Source organism: Ostrea edulis, chromosome 1, assembly GCF_947568905.1.
Source record: "Ostrea edulis chromosome 1, xbOstEdul1.1, whole genome shotgun sequence".
NCBI lineage: Eukaryota > Metazoa > Mollusca > Bivalvia > Ostreida > Ostreidae > Ostrea > Ostrea edulis.
In genome coordinates, this window is record NC_079164.1 from 33,142,712 (window position 1) to 33,169,542 (window position 26,831).

General features: G+C 34.9%; 2 protein-coding genes across 2 annotated transcripts in view; both read right to left on the reverse strand.

Moving 5' to 3' along the window:
• LOC125659685 (zinc finger SWIM domain-containing protein 7-like) overlaps positions 1-4,964 on the reverse strand; it is a 38,197-nt gene extending 33,233 nt beyond the window's left edge. Inside the window, exon 1 of the mRNA XM_056145876.1 lies at positions 4,742-4,964. The gene's annotated coding sequence lies outside the window, so the exon portion shown is untranslated. The remainder of the gene's footprint in view (positions 1-4,741) is intronic.
• A 7,360-nt stretch (positions 4,965-12,324) lies between these two features.
• Positions 12,325-23,931, reverse strand: LOC125659657 (ceramide glucosyltransferase-like). Its single transcript, XM_048891403.2, has 9 exons — positions 23,757-23,931; positions 17,948-18,086; positions 17,137-17,239; positions 16,625-16,726; positions 16,121-16,233; positions 15,425-15,603; positions 15,185-15,271; positions 14,825-15,014; positions 12,325-14,151 (listed from the first exon to the last, which is right to left on the reverse strand). The coding sequence occupies exons 1-9, from the start codon at positions 23,918-23,920 to the stop codon at positions 13,987-13,989; spliced, it is 1,242 nt and encodes a 413-aa protein (XP_048747360.1). The 5' UTR covers positions 23,921-23,931; the 3' UTR covers positions 12,325-13,986.
• Positions 23,932-26,831: the final 2,900 nt, after the last annotated feature.

Consider the following 26,831-nt stretch of genomic DNA (forward strand, 5'->3'; position numbering starts at 1 on the left):
AGTTTCTTCTTTGGAACATTGAACCAATTTTGGTATATTACAGGGGCTAGAACTGTATTTTGTACATAACATTTATAGGGATCAAGGGGACAAAAATTGTGAATTTCATGGTCTCAGCCTGAAAGGTTTTGCCAAAACCATCAAAATATATGCAATCAATAAAAAATTTCTTATACTTGAGGACATCCAAGTAGTCAAGCTATTAGCATGATTACAATAAGCAATGGGCCCTTAATCAAAACTACGAAATTCATGACCCCTGGGTTCAGGATTCTTGCCCCAGGGTGGGATTAAATTTGTCATATATTGAAAATGTATTTTAGAAATGAGCCCTTGACAAAAACTGTGAAATTTTTTACCCTAAGTTCAGGGTCCAGCCCATGCTCCATGGTGGAGCTATGTTGGTCATTTATGTATGTTAAAAATGCATTATATCTTAGAAAATCTTCATTGCTTTTGGACATAAGGAGGTAAAATGTTTGCATGATTTTAAGTATTGAGATCAACCAATATTGTGAAATTCATGATCCAGGGTTCAAGGACCAAGATGGGGCTAGATTGGTCATGTGTATTGAAAACACAATAAAAATCTTCTTTACTGCTAGACATCAGACAGACACACTATGATATAATGAGCAATGTGAAAATGACCCCTGGGGCCAGGTCCCAGGGTGGGGCTTTGTTGATCATATGCTGAAAATGCAGTATATGTATTAGAAATTTTTATTTTCTCTTAGAAATCAAGCAGGCAAACTGTTTGAATGATTATAATGAGCAATGTGGAATTTATGACCCCAGGGTGGGGGTAAGTTTATCATAGTGATGATACATGTATGTTGAAAATACAGTATGTATTAAAAAATCTTATTTACCCCTGGACATCAAGCAGACAAACTGTTTACATGATTATATAATGAGCAATATGAACCCACTTTGTAAACTAAAAATTCATCTGCACTGGATTCAGGCCTCAAGTGGGACTAAATTGATCATTGAAGATACATTATGTTCAAAATCATGGACTTCTGGTAGTCAGATTGTTTGTAGGATTATAATATCGAGCATCTTATGAGCCCTTTTCACTTCACCAAACATCTTAAATCTATGGAAGCCCAGGTTAGGGGAAAGTTGATCATATATTGAAATTGCATTATATTAGTTCATTAAAAATCGGCATTTCTGGACATTCAGCAGAAAAACTATTTGCATGCATTAATTATTATAATGAACAATGGCCCACTATTGTGAAATTCGTGTTCCTAGGTTAAAGAGTAACTTCTGGTCCCAGGATAGGACTATTGATCATTTGTTGACAAACACTTTAATTTCTTTATCTGTACATCAAGTACACAAACTTTGTGCATCTAAACGAGCATGGGTTTTATACTAAATATATTGAATATTCAGGATTTTAGAACTCGAGTAGAAAATTGCCTTTCGCTGTGATGAAATGAAACTTGCTTTCCTATAAAAGAATTGTAAGTTGTTAATTGTTTATGAAACTTATACCAATAAGTCTGTCATCTAGCACAACATTCATTTACAACAAGAGGCCCATGGGCCACATCTCTCACCTGAGTCACTTTGGCTCATATTTAAAGATTTTTCCTATATATTTGCATGTAATACTTTGATCCCTATTGTGGCCTCAACCTACCCCAGGGGGCCATAATTTTTACAAAATTGAATCTGCACTATGTCAGAAAGCAGATTTTTTAGGTCACCTGAGTAAACTCAGGTGACCTATTGCAATTGGTTTTCGTGCATCGTGCGTTAACAATTGAACATTTCTAACTTCTAAATAACTACAAGTCCAATTCTTTTCAAATTTGGTATGAAACATACTTTTGAGGGCAGTGAAGTTTTAAGAACATATCTTGTTTTACACTGTTGCTGAACATTAGAATTTAGCTTAAATATTCAGAACAGAAATTTTTTTCTAGATTTCATAGCCCATGGAAGTAGTGATACTTTTTCACTAGTATTCAGGTGACCAATAAGGCCTGTGGGGCTCTTGTTAAATGACCCCTCCTTATTTTTGTGATTATCTCCCCCTTTGAAGGGGGCATTGAACAAACTTGAAAGCCCTTCACACAAGGATGCTTTTGGCCAAGTTTGGTTATAATTGGCCCAGTGGTTCTGGAGAAGAAGTCGAAAAAGTTTACAGACAGACGGACAACAGGCGATCAGAAAAGCTCAGGTGAGCTAAAAATGGATAAGTATGAAAAACACACAGGTAATGATTTCTAAAGACCAAAAATATACATATTAAGGCGACCGTTAAGGCCCATAGACCTCTTGGTTTTTAAATTCACTTCTATGTCATTTGATCCTTGACGTTGTGACTTCAAAATCAACAAGAGAAATCTACATCTTGGGAGGGACCATTGTACCATGTTTGATGTCTGTCAAGCAAACGGTAGTTCTCAAGATATTGAGCAGAGTATATACATGTATAATTATATCCACTTTGACCTCGTGACTCCAAAATTAATGTGTCATCTAATTCTTAGGTAGAACCAGTGTACCAAGTTCAATGTCCATCAAGCAAAGGGTTCTGGAGATAATGACCAAACATTATCTTACTATGTCCAGTTCGATTCTTTACCTTTGACTCTGACCTTATAATTTATGAGCGATATCTAATTCGTCGCGGAAACCAATGTACCAATTTTGCCATCAATCAAGCAAAGGGTTCTCAAGATATTGAGCGGACAATACCATCCTGTGTCCAGGTAGTTTGACCTTTGACTTTGTGACATCAAAATCAATTGGGATCATATACTGTTTAGGTAGAACCAGTATACCAAATTTGATATCTGCCGAGGAAAGGGTTCTTGAAACATTGAGCGGACAACACGTGGATTAAAGGGGGCATAAAATACTTACATGACATATTAATTGAATTTTAGCTCACCTGAGCTCAAGTGAGCTTTTCTGATCGCTTGTCCGTTTTCTGTCTGTCCTCCTTCAAAGGGGATATAATCACAAAGATAGGTTGGGGTCATTTAGAAATCTTCTCAACAAGAACTACTGGGCTAGAAGAGCTGAGATTTACATGAAAGCTTCCTGACATAGTGGAGATTCAAGTTTGTTAAAATCATGACTCCCGGGGGTATGTTAGGGCCACAATAGGGGATGAAAGTTTTACAAACTAATATATAGGTAAAATCTTCTGAAAGACCACTGAGCTGGAAAAGTACAAATTTACATGAAAGCTCCCTGACATAGTGCAGATTCAAATTTGTTAAAATCATGACCCCCGGGGGTAGGATGGGGCCACAATAGCATGTTCTGCCTATGGTCAGTTTTTAAATCGAAGCAAGCTACTGACATGTGGGTTGACGTTAAAGGGGTCCCATCTAAAGTCAGCATTTTGCAAATTTCATGGTCGTTAGAACGATCTAATTATACAAATACCACAGGGGCTAAGCCTGTTTGGGCCCGAACTCTGTGATACCATAAATATCTAATCAGAGTTCGGGCCCAAATGGGCTTAGCCCCTGTGACAAATACAACCTGTGATTGGGTCAAGTGCTGTCTGACATGTTTCACATTAATTGTTGGGCCGTACTTCGAGTGCTGTTTTGACTTACAGATTGCTCCGTCTGCCTGAATGAGCTATAATAGTTCATGTTGACATGAGATGCTTACTCCTTCTGGGCACCTGATCCCACCTCTGGTGTGTCCGGGTTTCCGTGTTTGTCCTACTTATTTTGCATTCTTTGTGGAAATTATGAGATTGATCACTGTTCGTTATCATCACCTTTTCCTGTTCTACGTTGTGTGATATCCAACTTAAGGTCAATGGACCCCTCTTATCAACTATATTCTTCTATACACACAATATCTTTGACACCTTTCTAATGAAATTATGACCTTTTATTACTGAACTTTGTGAAGATAAAGATTTCATGCATTTTCTGTAAATTCTCAGCGAAAATCATAAGCTCTTTGGAATGTTTTTCTACAACGTCATGAACCACAGGGCTAAATTAAAGCTGAAAGAGGCCAGGGAAATTGTCCAGGGACGACAAGCAGCCCTTTAGTAAGAGACTATTCGAGGGGTTCGTACCATAAGGTAAAGACCGAAAAGAGGGGCAGATAGTTGAACGGGCTTCAAAGCAAAACACAATAGGTATGTTGGAAATAAATGCAGACATGAAAGTCCCTCAAATAGAAATGATTTTGGTTTCAGAGACACCCACCATTAATGATGAAACAGGTCACAAAAATGGCTACATAACTGATAACCAATTTTTCAGAAAAGGACTTGAAAATATTAGAGATTCCAGAAATGTTGGAAATACATGTAAGTGCTATGGAGACTGCAGACTCAGACCCAAAACATCAGTTTCTGAGTACATCAGTTGTACGACAAAAGAAAGACGGGGCACGAGACCAATTTTCGAACTAAAAAAAAAAAGGAAGTGGAAAGCTAGCTAGCATACAAGCACTTCAGAGTGGAAGGCTTTCACGTGACCAAAAACCAACTGAAAGAAAGCGATTTCATTGTAAAAAAAATAAATAAATAAATAAATCTCTAGTATTCCTATACAGAGGTGTCTTCTCCATTATCTGGGGGGGGGGGGGGGGGGGGGGGGCTTGGCTTATATGGCTACCTTTTTACAAGACCAGCGATCCTTACATTGGCTAACAGTATCGCTATATTTCTGCGAACTATCAGAATTAATTCTTGTATGCATAAGGAAGGTAAATTAAATATAATTTGTGTACATACTTTGGAAATATATGATAACTCCTTTGTATATAGCACAGACACCTTGAAGAAAATCACATCTTGGACCTAATCTAATGTAAATATTGGCGTTACAGTAACTGTCTGATTTTTTACTCCATTTGCTAATGATACACATGCAGTGGTGTTTAAACAAATTTTGCGCGTTATTCTTTTTGTCTGCACACCTTTCAAGTTTGTGTATCACGGGCAAAATATGTGTAAAAAATTAACATTTAACCCTTATTTGCAAAGCAAATGACAGTCTTGTTTGCGATAAATGAAAGTCTATATATACTATATTTTCATTTACGCCACTTGAACTATTTGGCATTTCGTCACAGGTTGGCATTTCGTCACAGATCGTTGTATATATCTACATCGCCGCGCGCGCGCGCGCGCACACACACACACACACGCACGCACATACGTGTCGTGTCGATGAAGATAGTTTGTTAACAGAGCAAAACTCGATAAGGAAGTAATAGTTTAAAAGGGGGAAATCCTAAAACCAACAAAACAATCGTCGATTGATTTTTCATCACCTTTTAAAATAACATGTACTTCATTTTTGAATAATTCAGGGGGCCAAATATGATACCAAACGAACTTAGTTCTTTATAAATATATTTGCTTTCTATAAATTCAAACATTCAGCAGCTGTATCAAGAAACACGCACTGCTGCGGTTGTTTCAACGTTTAGAATATTATGGTTTTAAAACATTAATAGGACGTTGAAGTTGCAGCATAATAAGCGGGTTTGGGGTTGTTTTTTTCCACTTCGAAGCATTAAGGATGTAACATTAAAAATGTGTAGCGTGCCTGCTTAGTAATGCATAATTTTGCCCGGGTCTTGAGGTCCCTTGTGATAACTATTTAAGGTATTTCATTATGATAAAAATGAATATACATATATTCTTACAATGAGATTAAAGGTTGAACTGGCTGACGATAAGTGAAAAATTAAATCCACAAATATTCAAACAAATTAGTAAAATGATTTCAAAAACGAGAATATTAATTAAGGGTTCATCTCAATTTGTGTTTAGTATTTGCTGTTTTTGTCGCTTTAAAATAGACATATTTTTATGAAAGAGCTGAACACGGTACAATACTGTCTGCCTGCCGGATACAAGCGCTATCCCCTGGTACCCTCTGTTCAGGACATTTTACACTATGTTACACTTTTACTTCCCATATTGCATCCTTGTTGTATTATGCATTTTCATTCAATATTGTTTTGATTCAATTTCAGATCAATGTCAATATAGAAATCTTTAAAGACCCAATTTAAAGTTAACACCCCCAAATTTTACGGGATCATGATCAATGGTAAGCCGTCTGTCAATCATTTAACAATAAATAGGTGGAGTGACATCCGCAGAGACTGTGGTCTGGAGCTACCCCAGAGAGGTGTTTTGATAACAATAGTTAATAACCAAATCTCCTAGCAGCTTGTAACCAGCACGTCATCTAGGCAAGTCATTAATGACTGTTGATGGTCGAGCGGTCTAGCGCACTGGTACTTGCCTAGATGGTCGAGCGGTCTAGCGCGCTGGTTAGGGACCAGTCAATATTTATTGGGGAGTTGGGACCGGTGCAAAATGCAATAGGACACACATTTATTTTGACTTACATGTTGATAGGACTCCAACATTTTTATTTTCAACACTGATAGGGCAGCAATTTTTTTTTTTTTTTTTGGCAAATGTTTCAATGAACAAAAAAATATTATAAAGTATTTCAAAATTTTAATTCAACTATCTTACAAACAATAATACTGAATTGTATGCATGCTTTATTTCATGTTCAAGTCGAATATACTAGAGACAATTTGCAATAAAAATTCTGGACCTTTGAAAAATTTTAATATTAAAACGAATTAAAAAAAACACAAAAGAAGTACCGTATTCAGCTGTGAATAACATTGCAAAAATTACAATGGAGTATGGATTTCAATCATTGAAAATAAAAATGGTATATCATGTTGGTCATAACTTGAAGGATAGAGACCAGAATTTAACTAAAGTCTAAACACAACTTTCATAATTTGATAGTTTGTTAATACAACCTATCATTGGGTCAAATGGTGTCTGACTTGTTTTATACCGATTGTTAGACCGTTCTTGGCACATTGATTTTGACTACGAATAACTCCGTTTACCTGATCAAGATATAGAGCTCTCGGAGGATGTGACCGGTTGACAGGGGATGCTTACTCCTTGTAGGCACCTGATCCCACCTCTGGTATATCCAGCGGTCCGTGTTTCCCCAACTCTCAATTTTGTATTGCTTATAGGAGTTATAAGATTGATCACTGTTTTCATAGAAAATACTGAGATGTGAAAAATACTTGTATTTAAGCACACGAGACAAGAAGTAATTAAAACATGCAAAATGTATATTGCACTTTAAACAACAATTTAACAAAAAGAAAAATATGAGATTTGTAACTTCACTAGACAAATTACCGAACCAACATGACAAAGTAAATAAAAGTTTCCCAGGAGTTTGAATCCCCAGCTGATATAACAAAGGAGAGACAATTGATGATTATGAAGAACTCCAGAGATTTTTAAAATGACGTAAAAATGTTGTTTAATCAAACATCTATATTTATTAATTATATAGGACACACACTTTTTTATTACACATCTGATAAAGGACAGCAACTTTTTTTGTGGAATATAAAATATTACGATCAGAAGCACGGGAGCGGATCTATTTGCGAAATATAAGTGAATTTAAACTGTATTGTCGCGAATTATTGTATTCGCGAATAAACACCAGAACACCCCCCCCCCCCCCACCCCCCAAACGCGAAGTAAAATACTCGCGAAGAATAAGTGATCTACAATATTTTTCTTAAAGTTATAAGCTGAGTTTTTATGTAAAGGTAGCGACTCGTTTAAACAGCATTTTCTATATCGATATATGACTTGAAATAAAATCATATTCATAAGGATATTGTAACATAATTCCAATGTTATTTATTACAATTGTTTTCATTGGACAAAAATAAAGCTGAACAAGAGTTTATACATCAATAAATCCGAAAACGCGATGTATTCATACACGCCTGAAAACAAATAACATAGTGCGGGGAAACTATTTAGATTTTGCAATTGTTAATAAAGTGAATGAATTGGAATTATAAGAATCAAACATTCTTTTTGAAGAATTTATCGATGTGTAAACTCCGAACATTTTACCCACAAACTTAAAATAAAAGTGCTTTGCTCATTCTATGCTGTAACCTCAGTAATTTGTAGAGAGTGGTGTTAGTGGTGAGGCTGACTTATTCTATACGGTAACCTCAGTAATTTGTAGAGAGTGGTGTTAGTGGTGAGGCTGACTTATTCTATGTTGTAACCTCCGTAATTTTTAGACAGTTATGTTAGTTGTGAGACTGACTTATTCTATGCTGCAGTATTTTGTAGAGAGTTATGTTAGTAGTTAGTTACAATGTGTTATCTTTAACCTTTTTTCTTGATTTCTTTGTAAGTTGTACTTGTAAATATCACAGACTGTTACGTTTATTCTCTATATATACTTGACCGTCCAACACGCTTATAATCATTTCCTCTTTTCAACGTTTAAATCTGATGTTGCTTCGGTTTTGTCTTTACTTTCATCGTATTACACGTGTAAAAACTGGAGTACTTTGCACAGTGTGGCCTCAAGCAGTAACACGACATCGTTTGGCGGTCAGGTGAGCTGGCAGGGGTTGGGTGTGTGCGCTAGGTTTCCCAGTCGCGGCATTGTTGCCGTCGTATCGCGAATTGTCACCTGAACGCAAATTTGCCATCCCAGGTCCCCATGTTAAAAATTTTGAAAATACGTTTTCACAAAAATTTAAGCCCTTGCTTTTCTACGAGAGCTGACTGGGCTCAGTTTTGAAAATGAAAAAAATATATATATATAACGAGGTACGATCTCGCTATAACGAGTTCACAGGCAATTTTGTCTTCCTAAAAACAAAGTATCCACGTGAATATTCCTAAAAACAAAGTATCCACGTGAATATTCCTAAAAACAAAGTATCCACGTGAATGTTTTGTTTACAGGTCAAATTATATAGGAAGACAATTTTTTAATATAGATATTTAAATCGTAAAGTGCCTTTGAACGAGTTAGATATCTTTTAATAACGAGTTAGATATATCGTAATAACGAGTTAGATATCTCATAATAACGAGTTAATATCTCGTAATAACGAGTTAGTATTTCGTAATAACGAGTTAGTATTTCGTAATAACGAGTTAATATCTCGTAATAACGAGTTAGTATCTCGTTATAACGAGTTAGTTACATGTATCTCGTTATAACGAGTTCGTATCTCGTAATGAGTTAGTATTTCGTAATAACGAGTTAGTATCTCGTAATAACGAGTTAGTTATCTCGGTATATTAATATAACGAGTAACTGCAAATGAAAAAAAGATAACTGATAGTATACTACTTGTCTGTTGAAATTTACTTCCTTAATAACAGTCAGCTTGGATGGGACTGGATTGCACCGTTGTTTATCAAACCTTTTTTAATATCCTGTGTTATAATAAGTGTTATTTTTAGTTTGATAATACACACGTCCCTTTAAAACTTACTCGACAAGAATAGATTACACAGAAGTGAATAAATACATGTAGTAGATTTTATTCGTATGCGCAATGAACGTGATGTTTTGACAGATAGTTTATCACCTGGTGACCGAGACATGCGTCCTAATTCATATCTAGACCATGTGTCATAGATGTTATCGAAACATTGCATAGCCTTTGAAATTGTCGGAGGAAAGTAATTCGATATAACGGAGAGGGGTGTATGTCAAACAATTTTTTCCCTTAAACCTGAACACATGATATGGCTTGTAAAACAGGCATGAGAGGTGAAGAAACAATATGTCTTCGCCACTATCTAATGATATCATAATTTGGCTAGTAATTGGTCACGATTCGTAAAGGCCACTGATCTTCGAGGAGGTCTTTAACCGAAAGCTCCTTAGTAAACCTCTACTTATTTCACTGCATGTTCAAACCAATTTACATATAATCATAAGTGACATATTTACTTCTAAACAATTTAAGTGTGGTCAATACGTAGATTAATTGTATATCATATGAATCAAAATCAAGTGCAATGACTCTGCATGGTTCAACAATTCGTAAACACTGAAGGTATTTTGACCTTATATGATAGGACTGTGCGGTGTTATGGATAAAAAATATAATCTTAGATTTATTCTAAAGTGTTCTTTAATTTTTCCAAATTTGGTAGGCCAAAAATGGCATATTGTGGGTCATGTGTGACAAAATAGTCCTTTTTATACGCTATGGTATGGCGTCGTCCGTCTGTCTGTCCGGACCTTGTGGGCAGGATATAGACTGAACCATACGCCCTAGGACTTTACAACTTGGTACATTTGATCACCATGATGAGAGGAAGATGCCTATTGTTTTTCAAGGTCAGAGGTCAAAGTCGTAGTATCACTTATTAGGAAAACCTTGTGGGCAGGATACAAACCGAACCGTAAGCTCCTGGATATTATAACTTGGTATATTTGATCACCATGATGAGAGGAAGATGCCTATTTTTTCAAGGTCAGGGGTCAAAGGTCAAGGTCATAGATTTACTTAGTAGGAAAACCTTGTAGGTATACAGACCGAACCGTTGGGGCTAGGAGTGTCAAATTTAATACGCATATACCTTATTCCAAGTGGAGGAAGCCTATTGTTTCTCAAGGTCTAAGTGGTTGTAGCAGGATACAAACAAAACTGTTGTGGCTAGGAATGCCAATACTTTTCTTTTTCAAGTTTAAAAGGTCAAGACTGTTAGATGGCATGCTTCACTTGATAATTTGGTGCCAAGTATAGCTTGTGAACCTCCAAGTTATACTTTATTGAAGAGATATTTCTATATAATTTGAGATTCTCCTGTAAAAAAAATTGGTGATCTGCCATCCATTTCTACAAGCATAATAATGAATTAGCTCACAGAGGACAGTGCTAACTTCACAAAAATATTAATCCCACTAAAATATGTTTTCCTTGAGCAAAATCTACGGGCGTATTATGCCACTTTGGCGTTGCTCTTGTTGTAACAGAATATTTACGATCACAATTGTTTTGGCAGTAAGTTAATTTGTCATCGTGTTATATTTCTCGATGCAAGTACTGTGAGTTTATGATACATTCGATGCTATGGCAAGCAGTTTTACTATTCATTCAAAAGAGAGATGTCTATTTATTGATGTAAGAGACGTCTCTCTATGTTAAACAAGATATCCTTTAGATAATTGCATCAGGATTTCGATTCCCATGATTCATGAAACTGATTGAATATTGCAGGAACACCAAATGCCTGCAGATGCACCAAAATTTCCATATCCATTTGCGCTGGACAGCACTTTCCCTTTAAATCATTATTAAAATAACTAGTGTCAAGTTTAACAAGGGTTTAGATTTAGATTTCTGTTCCTGAAACTTCGACGAATTTGGCGAGTTTTCGCTTTGGTGAGCGTTTGGCCGAAATTGAGATAATAGAAACGGATATCTCTTGAACTTAGAGATACATATTTTATTTTTGTTTTGTAGATATCGCTCATGAAGGTATCTCTAAGAGAAAGATATCTCTCAACATAAAAAAAATACGTAATATATATATATATATATATCTGAGTGGGAAAAATATATCTTAACGTAAAGTAATCTTTCTAAAGAAACATCCCTCTAAAGTATTTAGATATCTCTTTAGAGAGACATCTTATTTTCCCAATAGTAAAATGGCTTGGCATACGACTCAAATGCCAATACTCCTAAAAATGTGTAAAGTTTATAGACAGACAGAAGACGCAGAGGTGAGCCAATAAAAACCAATTGTATCACAATTATATAAAATAAGTATCTAGTTTGTTTATGTTGTGGGAGATATACATGTATAAATATTGGGAACATGAATTAATTTCTGCGATCTACGCGTATACCGGGTCCTTCTTTCTAACAATAAGTAAAATGAGGACGGGTAGTATATCGAGGCGTTTTACCCTCTCGTCTGTGTTGTCAACTCAGCACTTTCTTTTATGGCTCCCAGTATATCAACGTTACATCGACATCCCGATTAGCTTGTATCGTCCTGATGAATTATTTGCGTGTTGCTAAAATCCTGCCAAAGACTGCGGATTAATATATAATGATTAGGGGCGACATTAAACACTTCTCCCATATTACATCATATATATTATCTATGTATTCCTTTCCAGACAACTTCACACCAATCCAGAGGAAAATCCAACACAGCTCTTTCCTTACGATAGACCAGAATTCCCTACTGGCTATTGAAACACTTCTCTTTTCATACTGGATTATGCAAGTTGACAATCTGTTCACATGCATTCTGCTTGACAATGTTTGAAAAGGGTCAGAGAGGAGAGAAAGAGAGAAGAGAAAGAGAGATTAAGTTTACAATATCCTTGAGGAAACTTTAACATGTAATAATGATGTTCCTATTTGAGCTCACATATTTCATTGCACATGTATATATAAAGTTGTATATATGAACCCTGTTTCAAAAGAGAAGAAAAGTCAATCTTTTCAGTATAAAAAAATTTCATCTTTATTCTTGGTATAAAAATGACATGAATAACAAAATTAATTACAATAACACACATGTAAGAGATAATCATTTTACCCACGGTCTATGGGTGGACCAGGATAATCAAACACACAGAGTCATCCCTCACAGGACAATCAACATCTCTCACAGGAGAAAAGAAAATCAGGAATAAATCAGCGAAATAACAGATTCCACATCTGTCAAAGAATATACTTCTGAATGATAAAGGTATGTATATATAATTAACAAATTTAAAGATGTTTTTGTTTTGTTTTGTAAATTAATATGTGCCAGTTTGCATGTACTGAATTTTAATAAAGCCAGACAGATAAAACTGCATGAGGCTAGTCTAAACCAGATCTATAGATAATAAATCAGTATTGTAACTGCCCTGTGCAGCATGACAAAGGTGAACTCCTATCTCTTAACCATACCTTCAACTCCTCAGCCATATTCAATTAAGCTTGATCAGGTAACCGAGTTATACATACATGCCCGATTATATAAAAATTAAATTGATTTATGTCTTTAAATTAATAAATCATCTATTTAAATGCTAATTAATCATACTTTGATACCAATTCTGATTCTATTAAAGACCAGCCAAAGTAGTGAGCAGAATGCACTACTAATGAATGCATAACTTATGAAAAACACTTATTTCGTCAAGTATATAGTATTTTGTAGTTATTTTAGCATGTTAACAAGTATATTCTTTTGCGTAAATTTTTTCATTTTTTGCATGCAAGTAATTGTACAGAGATTTGATCATTGTCAATTTCATTGGCATCATAATGACTCTCGCTATATCCTGCGACACAGGAAGAACACATACACGGAAAAAAAATAACAATCGGAAACAACTTTTTTTTCAACTATGTCCAACACATGCAGTATATTTCCAGAGGACAAGCACTAAAATGCAGGCACTGAATTCACCAAGCACGTTCTCATTTGACAGCACATTGTAAGCAAATGACTGACCACCAAATAAAAAGAAACCTGGGAAAAATTACTATTTTGGCAAATGTGAACTCAATATCATCAAATGCAATGGCAAAAACTCTACTTGCAGAGTCCTCTTTTAACAGGAAAAAAAAGGTTCAACACAAGTAGCTATCAGTGCAACAATATGAGTGCTTAAAAAAATAAATGAGTATTCAGATCTTCAGATAGATGAAAAAATCTGTCGTCATATAGGACTTCGTCCTCTGAAAAAGTCCCAGTCAGACAGGAAAGTAGGGTTACTTATCAATGTTATTTCATTATTCATTCCCCCCCCCCTTTGAATTTTCATACCCAAAGTTGAAATAATCATGACCAGATTACATTATGTGGAAATAAATTCCTATAAATCTAAACTTTAAAATTTTTGTTTTACAAAAACAATGAAGATAAAAAAATTCAGATTTGTGCAAATTTCATCATGAATATTTTCTTTAAATATTTCCATGATTGGTGAACATACAAGAGGAAATGTTGAGATTTCTTGGAATTTTGCACAACTCATTTCCAATTCTGCGGCAAGAATTCACAAACGTAAGATCCAGCCAATCATAAGAGTTCTGAACAGAATGAAGATACACTGTTGGCCTCAAACTCAGGTGTTTTTTTGTCTCTGTTTGATAGATATAGAATCACACACATTCTTCAATGGTTCCTCCCCATAACACTCTGTATTTCTTGTGTCGCCAATGCACTATTGAAGTCTTATGGCTTTGAATGGTCAACCATATGGCTAACACTTCCCGAAGAATCCAGGCAACCAAAAATTCAAATTTGGAAAAGGGAAGTGGTCCATTCTGCAAAACAATACAAATAAATATCAAAATGACAGTTTGTAGTGACATAAATGGTTTTTAAATACATTATAAAGAATGATTTTGTCAACAGTCTTTACACAAGATTGATTTTGCCATATTTTATAAATAGTCACAGTTTAGCAAGTTTACTTACACATTAATGATATACAATCAAGAAATGAAAATACATGAACTCTTGACTTTTCACACTGGCATACTTTTCATGAAGCATGTATGCTGACATAGAGTATTGCAGTTCATACCCTCATGTATTTTCAATTTTAAGAAAATAATTTCTTATATTTACATTCTACTTTCATTACAGTCAGAATTTCCAGTCGTTAAAATAGAGGCACTATATTCATCAAGTAGTTCTGTATTCATACATGCAGCATGTTCAAGAGGAAATATCTATCATTACAATTTGTAAAAAACCCATCGGAAATGTAAAGATTATAATCATAAAAAGTTGAAATCAAATACCGTAAAAAAAATATTCTCGACATGTTTCCTATGCAAACATTTGAAGGTTGCATGAAGGTCAGAAAGAAGAATATTCTAAACATGTATTTTACATGATGTTTTTATCTAACTGAAAATTGCTATGCACTGCCCCCTTGGTATCATCCTATTTACACTTAGTATCATTCAAAACATGTTATATATAGCTTACCTCAACACATGTTAGGAGAGTGTAGTCGAATAAGAACCAGACTAAAACGTGCATGAGGAAGAAACCCATGGAACTGATGCCAAAAATGTACTCTGCTGCCCACGAGGCTACCACGCCCATCAACATACACTCTGACAGCGGCTCAAACAGAATGAGATGAGGTAACAGAGAAATACGCAGCTGGGACCACCTAAAAATCAATGGTGCATGAATTAATACTGTATGTTGATACAATTAAAAGTCAGCAGAAAATATCTCATCTATTAAAGATAATATACTAACACAAAGACTTCAACATCTAGCTTTAGAAATTGCAAAATGATATCTGAAACTTTTCCCCATCACAAAATGTTACACTACCTGATGAGTCTTTGATGAAAATGGGTTATGTTGTACTGTCCAGAGTTTTGTTGTGCAGGTTGACTACATAATACTGTTCTGAACCCCCTGTAAAGAAAAAATAAAACTGTTGAACATACAGATCAGACAGACTCTGCTCTTCAGCTGAGCTGATTACAACAAATTGATAATATCTTCATACAGAGGCATAGTTTAACAAGTAACAAAACATGAAAATAAAATTCATGTATGTGCACTTACTCTTTTCTAATATTTTCTGATATGAAATAGTCTTCAGCTAAATATTTGCCCAGGGGAGCAAGACCTCCAGATTTTTCTAAAACGTCTTTTCGGAAAAGGCATGACATGCCGGTTGAACAATTAACTCCTACAGAATTAGCACTAAGACAGTTCCTAGACTGAAAGGTTCCAAAGTAAACCTGTAATATATAATGAACATCATTAAAAGTACATGTCTACAGTGATGTATTCACGTATTCATATTTGCTTTTCACTGATTTGTATATACAATTGTGTGTTGGTTCACATTTATAGCATCTGTATTTTACTCATGACTTCCTTTTAGATATCAGACTTCAAATTTATAAAATAACAATGGTGTAAATCATGATTATTTCAAACAACTCTACAGTGTGCTGTGTGATTCTTCCTCCAATACAATATATAAAGTACTCTGGCAACCTCTACATTACTCTCTTTAAATAAAATTCACCCTTCAGGTATCATCTATTCTATTACAAAACATCCCCACATTTGTCCTTGAGAGAGGAGAAAAGGACTTTCTGCAGTCTATTCAACGGTGTAGAGAATGTACTCAGCCAAGTGTTTAATGTTTTGAATTGAGAGAAAAATAGCCACCAGGAAGAGCTGAGAATGCAATTTCCTCCTTAAGCTGACTATAAGTATATCCTTAACAGTGTGGGTTTTCATGCTTACTTTTTCATACACAGCAGCAAAACCTTTGCGTGTACAACAGTATGGCATCTGTAAAACTAATCCTACATCAGGTTTCATAAAAGACATCATGTCCATTAATGTATCTGGATTCACTGAAAATGAAGAAGGAGAGAATGTCAGTGAATCTTATTAGTATTGATCAGTGCACCGAGACTCCAAATTCAATTATATTGATGCATAGGCTTTGTCTGCCACTGCAATCTGACACGGACAATTTTCTGTTCTTCAGCACTTTGAAAAATGACACTGTCATCAATATAAAGTTATTCTATGTCCTCTACAGTCAGAGCACAAGATTCCGTTGTTTTCCTGCTGACCACAACTGATTAGGGTTGCAGAAGCAAATTTTGAAAATATTTTTTCCTGTAGATTCAATCAATAATTATGAAACCACAGTTTCTTTCCCTACAAGATGCATAATTTTAAAAGAGTTTCACTTTTATACCCCAACATCAATACGAAAAATTTCACTTGAATACTTACTTAAAATGCTACTATCAGATACGACTATTAAATCGTTTTTGGCTGCCTCATACGCCTTGCACATATTATTGACTTTCCCATTTGGGCCAACATGTTTAACACCTGAAAAAACAACACAAAAATAAAATGTTTACAAGAAGAATATTGTTGTTTTAACAGAAAAAAAATGCCACAGTGCAGAAAATAATATGGATTAAATTACATTTTTCAAGTAGCACTGTCACAGATCAATAGATGAAACTGTAAATCACAAGATTTTTTATGCAAAGTTACAGATTAAGATGTAATAGTGTTGGAATGTTCAATGCAGGTGCACCAGAAAATGTCACAAAACAAAATCACAGTCAAATCCAAGAACTGTCACCATATCCATATGTAATGCACACAATTATTGCACCAATAAAAGATAACTACACATATTTCGATGCATTCATTGAATATCTATTGAAATATGCTTTCACTGGTAAGAGTTTTCCATATTCATCTAAAATAAAAAAATAAAAAAGACTTACCTATAAAAATTTTAGCATCTACTTTTGGGTACTTTTCCATCAAAGCTTTAACAACCATAAGAGCAGGGTCGCTTTCATCTTGTAAACAGAAGAGAAGTTCAAACTGAAAAAACAAAACAAAATAAAAACAATGCAAGTATTTCAAATATCTCACATCAACCACAAGGTAAAAGCCTAATGTGTTTCTGATGTAATGTAATGTTTACAACAACTCATTTCAGTTAAAATGATTAGTGAGGGAAAAAAAGAAAGATGAAAACAGATATCAGGATCAATTTTCATCAATATTTTCCCAAAAGGCTGTCATGGGAAATGCTCATCACACACAATCAGGCCACCCAACAGATGTAACATATGTGCATCACTATTTGATGGCTGACTCAGCGTGAAGACATGTCCTTCTGGTCCACTAGTGGAATTCCCCACATTTCATTTATCACTGTGTATAAAATAAGAACAATCTTCCTACTGAATCTATTTGCTTTGCAAACATTTTATCGATGTAGTGAAACAATATGCAGATGCAATTATTCTAAATCAGCCAAAATGCAATATATATAGTCCCCATGGCCTACTTTTTACCTGATGTGAATGGAAAAGAATGCTCCCAGTGCATACAACAGCACTCCCTTCCATTTATCACTTACAAAAAACAAGCTGCTTATTTTTACAAACCTTTTAACAATCATTTCCATGTAATACATACAATTTTTCTATTATGTTCTATAGTCAGCAATTTGGGACTATTTAAAACATAAAATTTCAAGGTATTAAAAGTATCAACCTGTATCGTCCTGAAACATATACTTACAGACGGATAGACAGTGGTGAAGAAAGACTCTAAATTGAAATACAGGTTTGGGTCTACCCCAACCAGGGGTTTAATGACGGAAACGCCCTGGAGGTCTTCCGGGGAGGGAGGCGGAATAGGATGGTGAAGACGATATTTTCTGAAAATGGAAATTTTAAAACTGATTACATAATAGAAACATCAAAAGAATCAATAATCATTTGCACTGTATTAAAACACTGCTGTGAAAATACAAGTTTTCCTAAACTATGCATGGTAAATCTAATACATACAAGTATTGCTATGGTATTAAGTTTATTACTTTTGGGTCAAAAACATACCACACTACACATATTGTGTTTCATTCATTTTGTAGGCATGAAATCCAGGTCAAGTATGTGACCCGATTAGGATTCAGTGATTGTTACTGACATAGGCAGTCACTTGTACAACTGATCCTGCCTATCCCTGTCAACAAATTAGCAAGCAAGCCCTTTCATACTCGAGCCTTAACATGAAATTCAATATTATGACAGTCAAAAAATAAATTTTTTTAATAGTACATGTACACTAATCCGAAGGAAGATATTGTCAATTACATTGACAATCATGAAGTGCTATACAAGCAAGTACATTTGTTAAATCACAGTAAAGGTTATTTAAAGATCTTTTTTTTTTTTAAATGACTACAAAGGCTCTTATGCCACTAGAACTTTTAATTTCCAGCATCGATAATCTTTCTGTACATATACTCTTCAGTCTCTGGAAACCATAGAATGCAAGTTTGTAAGTTTATAGCAACCGCAGTTTGTTATGATAAAAAACTTCGTGGTTGCCTGCCATTCAAAATATTAATTAAAAAGATGATTGACAGACTATCAAAACTGCATTCAAATTAAATGCCAAGTTTAAAACTGTAACTAATGTTGGTACATGATGGAAAACAATCTTCAAATAGACAAGATAACAAATGTCATCTGAACACCACCACCCCCCACCCCCCTCAACATTTCCAATTGCATTTATATACCAATCTGATTAAATGCTTGCTTGTAAATGGAGATTATAATTTTCACTTTCTGATGTCTTCTACAAATGAATGATTTTTGCATAAATTTTCATAATAACAATCTAAGTAGGTCTATGTATATGTTTGCAAAACAATCCACATTCCTTTTATATGAGAATTCAATAGGGTGTGGGGTATTGTGTGTGTGTGTGTGCAATTCCACCTCTCCCGCTCTCCTATTCCACTCCCTTTTACCTCAGCCTCCATCTCATACAATAGCAGATGCCACTCCCATTCTAACAATTAGCTAAACATTTACCGCGACGTGCCTCAAAGCCCAAAAAACTGCCTGATAAAAATCAGTGAGCATTCACTTGACAAGATATATATAGTACAGTGTATATAGTAACCTAATGTAAATATTTTGTTTCACATGACTAACTCAATACGCATCAGTTTTGAACGACATCAATAATCACTGTGGTCAAAAAGCCATCCTTCAAAAGCAACTGGTTAATTAGATGTAATTATTCGTCGAAAATGTTCTCTCAAAACTAGGAGATTGTGGGAATGAGATTCTTATAGACCAAGGATTGGTTCATCTGCTTTACAATTCTTTATGAACATGAAAACTAGATGTGACTGCAGGGGTTCTTGTGAATTTTTTTTTATGCTAATCAATGGTTTCCATGTCTCTGGACATATTCTTCCCCCAAAGCATTCTCAGATATGATTCTGGCATTGTTGTCGATTTGTGTCACCAAGTAATGTAAATGTCCAGTAAGTTCATACACACACTGTATTATGTATATGCTGATATCAAACTATGTTTTGTGCTTGTTTGAATTCGGGTGTTCTTCTAACCATTAAAAGCAATACCATATATTCCTTGACCCTAATACTATCCTTACATAATAAACCGACCCTATTTGTTGCAGCGGTCAAATCAACAGGCTATGCATGAAAATTTATACATACTTGACCTATCCCAAAGATGTCAGGATGACCCAAGTAGTAATTTATTCACCCCCTCCCTCCAATTAAATCCCTCAATGGTAGCATATTACATGGTGTATATATGCTCATTGATAAAGATTTTTTTAAAATGTATCAACATCACCAAACTTACGACCAGTCATTACAGAATTGCAGTCCCCTTCTTAAGACTTTCATCCTACTTAAAAACCGCACCTCAAAATGAACACTATATTGCAAATACTTAATGTACTTCCTACGACAATCAACAGCTGTAAACTTCTAAAAGCTTCATTCAAATTTCCTTTATGTACTTAATGATGCACCACAGCAAACGCAGTATGTGTAACTAAGTTTCAATCCATAGATGGTTGAAGTATTTCAACCTTATCATTCACGTGACAACAGAATTGTAGGAGAAAACGGTTTTACCTGTCGTCAATCATTCTGTGCACACGTAGACATTTGACCACAACAATGCAGTATGTTTATCTTTTCTCATTGTTACAACATAAACACACTTAAAAAATTAAGAATTACTATTTATATCTGAGCTCTCTTGAGAATTAGAATATCCTGCCTGACAAACTAGTTGAATGTGTAAAGTAATGCTTTCCAAGAGTGAAATTTTATAAAATGAACACACACACACAAAAAAAAAATTAAATAAAAATCACGAGAAGCCTGCTACAGTTCAGAAATTCTTTTCTATTCCTTAATATACGTGGGATAAATACAGAAGCTGTCACAATTATCAAAATGCTCCTTTGTCAGCAGTTAGCAAATAATTAGCAGCCACTTTTTACAACATATGTGCACATGTGGCATAGCTTACCCCTGCATCCAAATCAATCTCAATCGATTCAATTCATAAATTATATGCATGTGTAAGCGGTGAAACATCCAGCAAATCGACACACTGGTACAGTACTGTATCTACTCAACTTCCTCACGTCAATATGATAATCAGATACTCATTTTTTCTTTACATTTCAAACACACCGAGACAAAATAATAATTCACTTGGCCTAAAATAAATTTTGCTGTTTCAGGTTTGGATTTGATTCTTCCTTTCAAAGGATAAACCCATCCTGTCATGACTTTGGTTGTTGTTATCCTTTTCAGATGGTGCAGCTTAGTCAAGACCTTTTTGTTTTTGGTTTATTCATAATGTAAAAAATAGACTGATGTTGCAGGTTTACAAAATAACAACCGATTATTTATTCATTGGTTCAGTTATGATGACAGATTATCAAAAGTTAGTGATAATCCTTACATCATAATAGTAACAGGCCTTATCCATAATTATGATTTGTCTGATAAATTATATATCATATTAACCTTAAAGAAGTCTTACATTAGCTCAACCTGCTGTCTTGTCTTCAGATTGTGGAAAAAAAATAATAAAGATGAATCCTCTTTCAAATTACTTATAAAGTTGTTTCAATAAAAATTAATATTTTGATCATTTTCCACAATCCCAAGATAAGCCCATGGATGTGATTGACTGATACTTATTACCTACTTGTTTAATAAAGTACTTGTTTAACTTAATATACACTATCACCTTTGTTAGTACATGAATCTGCATATACATTGTACTATGTATTAAACCAAAAGTGAAAACAAAGTGCATGTATTTCCCTAATGAGTTATCTATATGATGGAAAATCCAGTGATCTCATCTGTATATATATGTTATCTTGGAAGAGTAAATAATAAGATAAATACATGTATGTATAGTTCAGCGTTGTATTATACTAATTTAGACAGCCATCCCACATCAACTTCAAGATTACTACAACTCAGGATATGGCCTCTTCACTATAAGGAGTTCCTACATTCAATAAAAAATAATGTGGAATGAATAATTTCTATCGGGTTATATCTACATGCTCCTATCTCAATATCTAGACATTAGTTCACACACCTTTTCCACACTTCTCTTGTTGAAGAAGCAATAGTAACATTTGATTCCAGAAATAATGCAAAATCAATACCAAACAACACAACAGGAGAAACTCTTATATATTTATATATATGATTATCCCCGAAATGTTCATGCCATTCAAACTATCACCTTCAAAACCTGACTTTTACATTCAAAAGATCACAATTATGGCATACTCAAAGTGAAGGTATAACTGTCAACTGGGAATCTTAAAATTCAAAAACAAGAATGTTTTTTGTGCTCGTTTTCTTTTGTGATGAGCACATGGCATCAATATAAACACAAAATAACCATGAAAAATAGTTTTTAAAAATATATTTTCTAACAAGTAGAAAAATTTGTCTAACCGTCCAATTATATGTAGCTGCAGAACTAGTCCTTGTAAAAACCTTCAATCAACTTTTTCTGCACATAACTGGGGTCTTTGCATCGCTGCCTCAAAATTTTAATACTAAAATATTCCTAAATATGCTTCTGTCAAGACATATCTCAAAACATTCATTAAAGCCTCATGTAAACCAAAAACTCATAGCTTCAAATTATTTTGTTTACTGATGTAGCCATGTTAGGCTAACATTCAATTCAAACCTGTTGATTTCCATACGCATGTTTCCATACTCTCACAATAGTTTGAAACAATCCCGTCTATGTTACGCGTTTTCTCCACAAATATTAATCCATAATTAAATCTTTTGGATGAAATCATTTCTATTTGTTTCAAAAAGTTTGAATATCCACAGTTCTTATTAGGTTGGTCCACATCCCCACCACTGTTTACGATTGAAGAGCAAAAATGGAGTGGGGACTCATATAAGATACCAGGATTATTTTTTAACATTCAAAATGCTTATTTGCATGACGAGGAATTATACATTCTATATTAATTGTGTTTTTAGTAAATGAATGCCAAATACAATAACATTGAAATCATGAATGAATAAATACAGTGATCAACAGGATTTGAATTGACTGGCAACCTAAGACGACTATGTCAAATTATCTGAAGTTACGAGTTTTCAATTTGCATGGGACTGAAATGAATGTTAAACTGTAATGCTGTTAGGAATACAGCATACAAGACCTTAATCATGCACAGATAAAGTTGCACTGTAAATCAAAGGGTTTTATAAGGGGTGGATTTGTAGCTCTGGTATATGTATCCTCTTCTTTTTTTTCACAGAGAGATTACCAACATGGATATCATCCCATCTGATATTAATTTGATAAAAGCAAAATCTGAATTTGGATTTAAGATAAAAAGGTTCAATTTATTGATTGTGTCAGAGTTCACGTGACAGGGAGCAGAAATATCACTTAAGTTTTGATGGACTGGTCTCCACACATACAAAATATCTGGTCATCATGGCATAGCTGGGAACCTTCGCATTTATGATTTTGGGCTCGCTTGAATTTGCACTTTCTGTCTTCCGGTTTGTATAAAGTATCACTACGCTACCATGCTAAACCAAAAACGCCATTAGTAAACACTATTTGGACTTTATTTAAAGTGTATACATTTGGGCGCAATCATCAGTTGTGGATAAAAGCCGAATATTCATTTCAAAGGCAATGCGGAAGATCAAAACGTACTAGGTCTATTGATTCATACCCCAACACCCCGCCCATTTTACCGGCTTGTCAAGATTTGACATTCCTCTGATGTTTCGACGTTTTACATCATATGGGGACATATAACGATAGCCTTATTTTCTTCGATGAATTTTCTCCTGTAAAATACTTCTTTTTAAAATTCAAGTTCCTTTAGATATATGGGGATATTTTAATATACATATTGGTCTGGTTTACTCTCGTTACGACGGTAACAAGCCAAGATTGTAGGCACATGCCTTGTTTACTTAAAATAACTAATAATATGGTTGAAAAAATGTACTTACCCATAGATTAACGCTAAAATGTGCATTAACCAAACAAAACACCATCCTCCTAAAATTAAAATAGCAAGAGAGAAAGCAAAATAGTGAGCTACGCTCATATTATCATGGTGACTTTCGTGTGTTCGCCTCTCTAATGAGATCGGTAACTGTGACATCACGGACATGCGCAGTCGACCTAAAGAAGAGTAAAGTGGAATATCATCAACTTAGTCATATTGTTTTATCGGAAAATGGAATGTGTAATCCTAATGACGTTCTTTACATCACTTATTTTTATTTCTTTCATTGTATTATTTTGAATTAACCTACCGATAAGTTTCAGTTTTAATGACCGATTAGCTTAACGACATTAGACATACGTGCGTGTTTGTTTTTGTTTGGGGTGTTTCTAAGCTTCAAAGCACGATCACTATTCATAAACTGTACTGTATACTCATGCAAGTTAAACATTTGTGTGTATAAAACTAGATCATTTAAATACAGAGGAAGATATTACGTGCGAGTATTGATATCGATTATTTGTAATATCGACAGTAAGCGCGCGGGGGGGGGGGGGGTAAATATACACCCCCCCCCCCCCCCCCCCCCCCCCCCCATTTCATGTAGTTTCTGTGAAATATTAAACGTTAAATCCGTAGTATATGTTGGACTCCTGGGAAAATTTCGAGTTGCACAGACTCATGTAATTTTTGGCATTGTGTTTGGCCCTAGGTATTCCGTGGCCGCACACCACCCTACATTGATTAGGTCGCCGGTAGGATATCCAAGATTGTGGACTCGTCAGCGATTTCAATTTTGAGCGATGTTTTTCCATTGAACATTTAAGTAATTTTTGCAAATGATGCTAAAGTAGAGGCGATTTTATAGTGAAATTTTGTGGTAAATATGGGTTTTTAGCCATATTAAAACATTTAGGCCTAACTAGTTTTGTACACTAGTTCATAACAATTTTTTTTAGGTGTCCTAGTGCTTAGATACATTACCATTATATATAGGAGATGCGCATCTCCTAAGATGTGTACAACCAGTTTGAAGAAAATAATCTATGATTAATAATCTTGAAAACAAGAGGCCCATAGATCACAAATTCTTGATCATGCGAGTCGCTTTGCTCATGTTTAGCGCCCCCCCCCCCCCAATTTTTTTTTTCAAATTTTATGTAAATCGTGGTATCTTGTTTAGAAAAATGTACTAAACGATAGAAGAAGCAATAATTTCTTCCACTCCCAGAGAAATAAATGACAAAATCTTTTGATTTCTTGAATTACTTGATTATGAGAACTTAATTTTTTTCCAAAAACCCTTAAAATTTGCGTCATCTTATTAATTTCACCTTATTAAAAATTGTAAAATATACTAACAAATGACTAAATAGGAGACATATTTCAGGCCCTATAAAATCTGTAAAATCCAGGAGCTTCCGAGAGCTTCGCCCCCTGGGCCCCCACCAAGGCTTCGCCTGGACCCACTGCCTCGTACAATGGCGCCCCCTAACCGCAATTCCTGGATCCGCCCCTGGAGACTCGTGTAAGTTTGGGATGCGACATGTATAGTACACTGGACTATTTGTATCCGGCCGCGTGGTTACGAAATCAAGAAAACTAGATTTAATAAAAGCTTTGGTTGAAAATCAAATTACAAGTGTTATTATTTTTTTTAATTCTCTGTATTCATTTGAAATCTTTAAATCGGTCCTATATTGTGGTCCTGCATGCTCACGGGACTTTATTTGTACAAGCCAGGGGCATAACAATTATAGGGGGACCTATATACTAACAGATATAGGGGGACCTATATACTAACAGATATAGGGGAACCTATGTACTAACAGATATAGGGGGGCCTATGTACTAACAGATATAGGGGGACCTATATGTACTAACAAATATAGGGGGACATATATGTACTAACAGGTATAGGGGACCTATGTACTAACAGGTATAGAACCTATGTACTAACAGGTATAGGGTACCTATGTACTGACAGTTATAGGAGATCTATGTACTAACAGGTATAGGGGACCTATGTACTAACAGGTATAGAGGGACCTATGTACTAACAGGTATAGGGGACCTATGTACTAACAGGTATAGAAGAACCTATGTACTAACAGGTATAGGAGAACCTATGTACTGACAGTTATAGGAGATCTATGTACTAACAGGTATAGGGGACCTATGTACTAACAGGTATAGGTCCCTACACATTGAATCTACACTATAGGAGGATGCTTGCATATTAATTTGATAAATTAATTGTACACATGTTGTTGATTTTTTAATGTGTTTGACCCGCCTCCTGAGATATATCTAGAAAGCAGAAAGCTTTCCCGGAACACTCGACTTTTCTAGTTCAATTCTCGAGAAGATCATTTTAACATCACATTGTCTCTCCTTGGAATTAGGAGGGATGACTGTTCATTTTTAACCGAGTCGTTCTGCATGGTAAAGTTGGAATTGTGAAAAGTTAACGATGACAGCATCGACAAAGGGCAAAGCCAAAAATCAGAAAAGCTTACTCAACCCTAAGCTGAACAGGGCCGGATCTAGGAATTGCGGTTAGAGGGCGCAGCTTTATGAAGCAGGAGGTCTGGGAGCCGTCTTGAGTTTAGAGTGGGCCCAGGGCAAAGTCCTGGTGGGGGTCCAGGGGTCGAAGCCCCCGGAAGCTCATGGATTTTACAGGTTTTGTAGGGTTTAAAATATGTCTCTTGTATAGTCATTTTTATTATTTTCTGTCATTTTTGATATGATGAAATTAATTAAATGACGCAGATGTTAAGGGGTTTTGAAAAGGTATGTATTCTCCCAATAAAAGTAATTCAATATCTATCTAAATATTTTGTCATTTATTTCTTCGAGAGTAGGGTTGGAAATTTCGACAGAAATGAAAGTAGAATGTAAATACATTATGTATCTTATAATCTGAATAATTATTTTTTTTTTTTTTTTGGAAAATAAATGTACATCTTGAACAGAGCAATGCAATACGTGCTTCACACCGGCCGGCATAGTTTTCATGTTCAAAGTTAGCTGCAGAACTGCAGCTCTCTGAAAATATCAGAAATCTGTCCCAATG

What these genes read in the sequence shown, in the direction of transcription:
- LOC125659657 (XM_048891403.2), bottom strand. Translation starts at nt 23,920, where the DNA reads ATGTCCGTGATGTCACAGTTACCGATCTCATTAGAGAGGCGAACACAC. An exon ending in AGATGCTAAAATTTTTATAG is followed by an intron (nt 16,727 to 17,136) that starts GTAAGTCTTTTT and finishes TTGTTTTTTCAG; the next exon opens with GTGTTAAACATGTTGGCCCA. An exon ending in TCAGAAAATATTAGAAAAGA is followed by an intron (nt 15,272 to 15,424) that starts GTAAGTGCACAT and finishes TTTTCTTTACAG; the next exon opens with GGGGTTCAGAACAGTATTAT.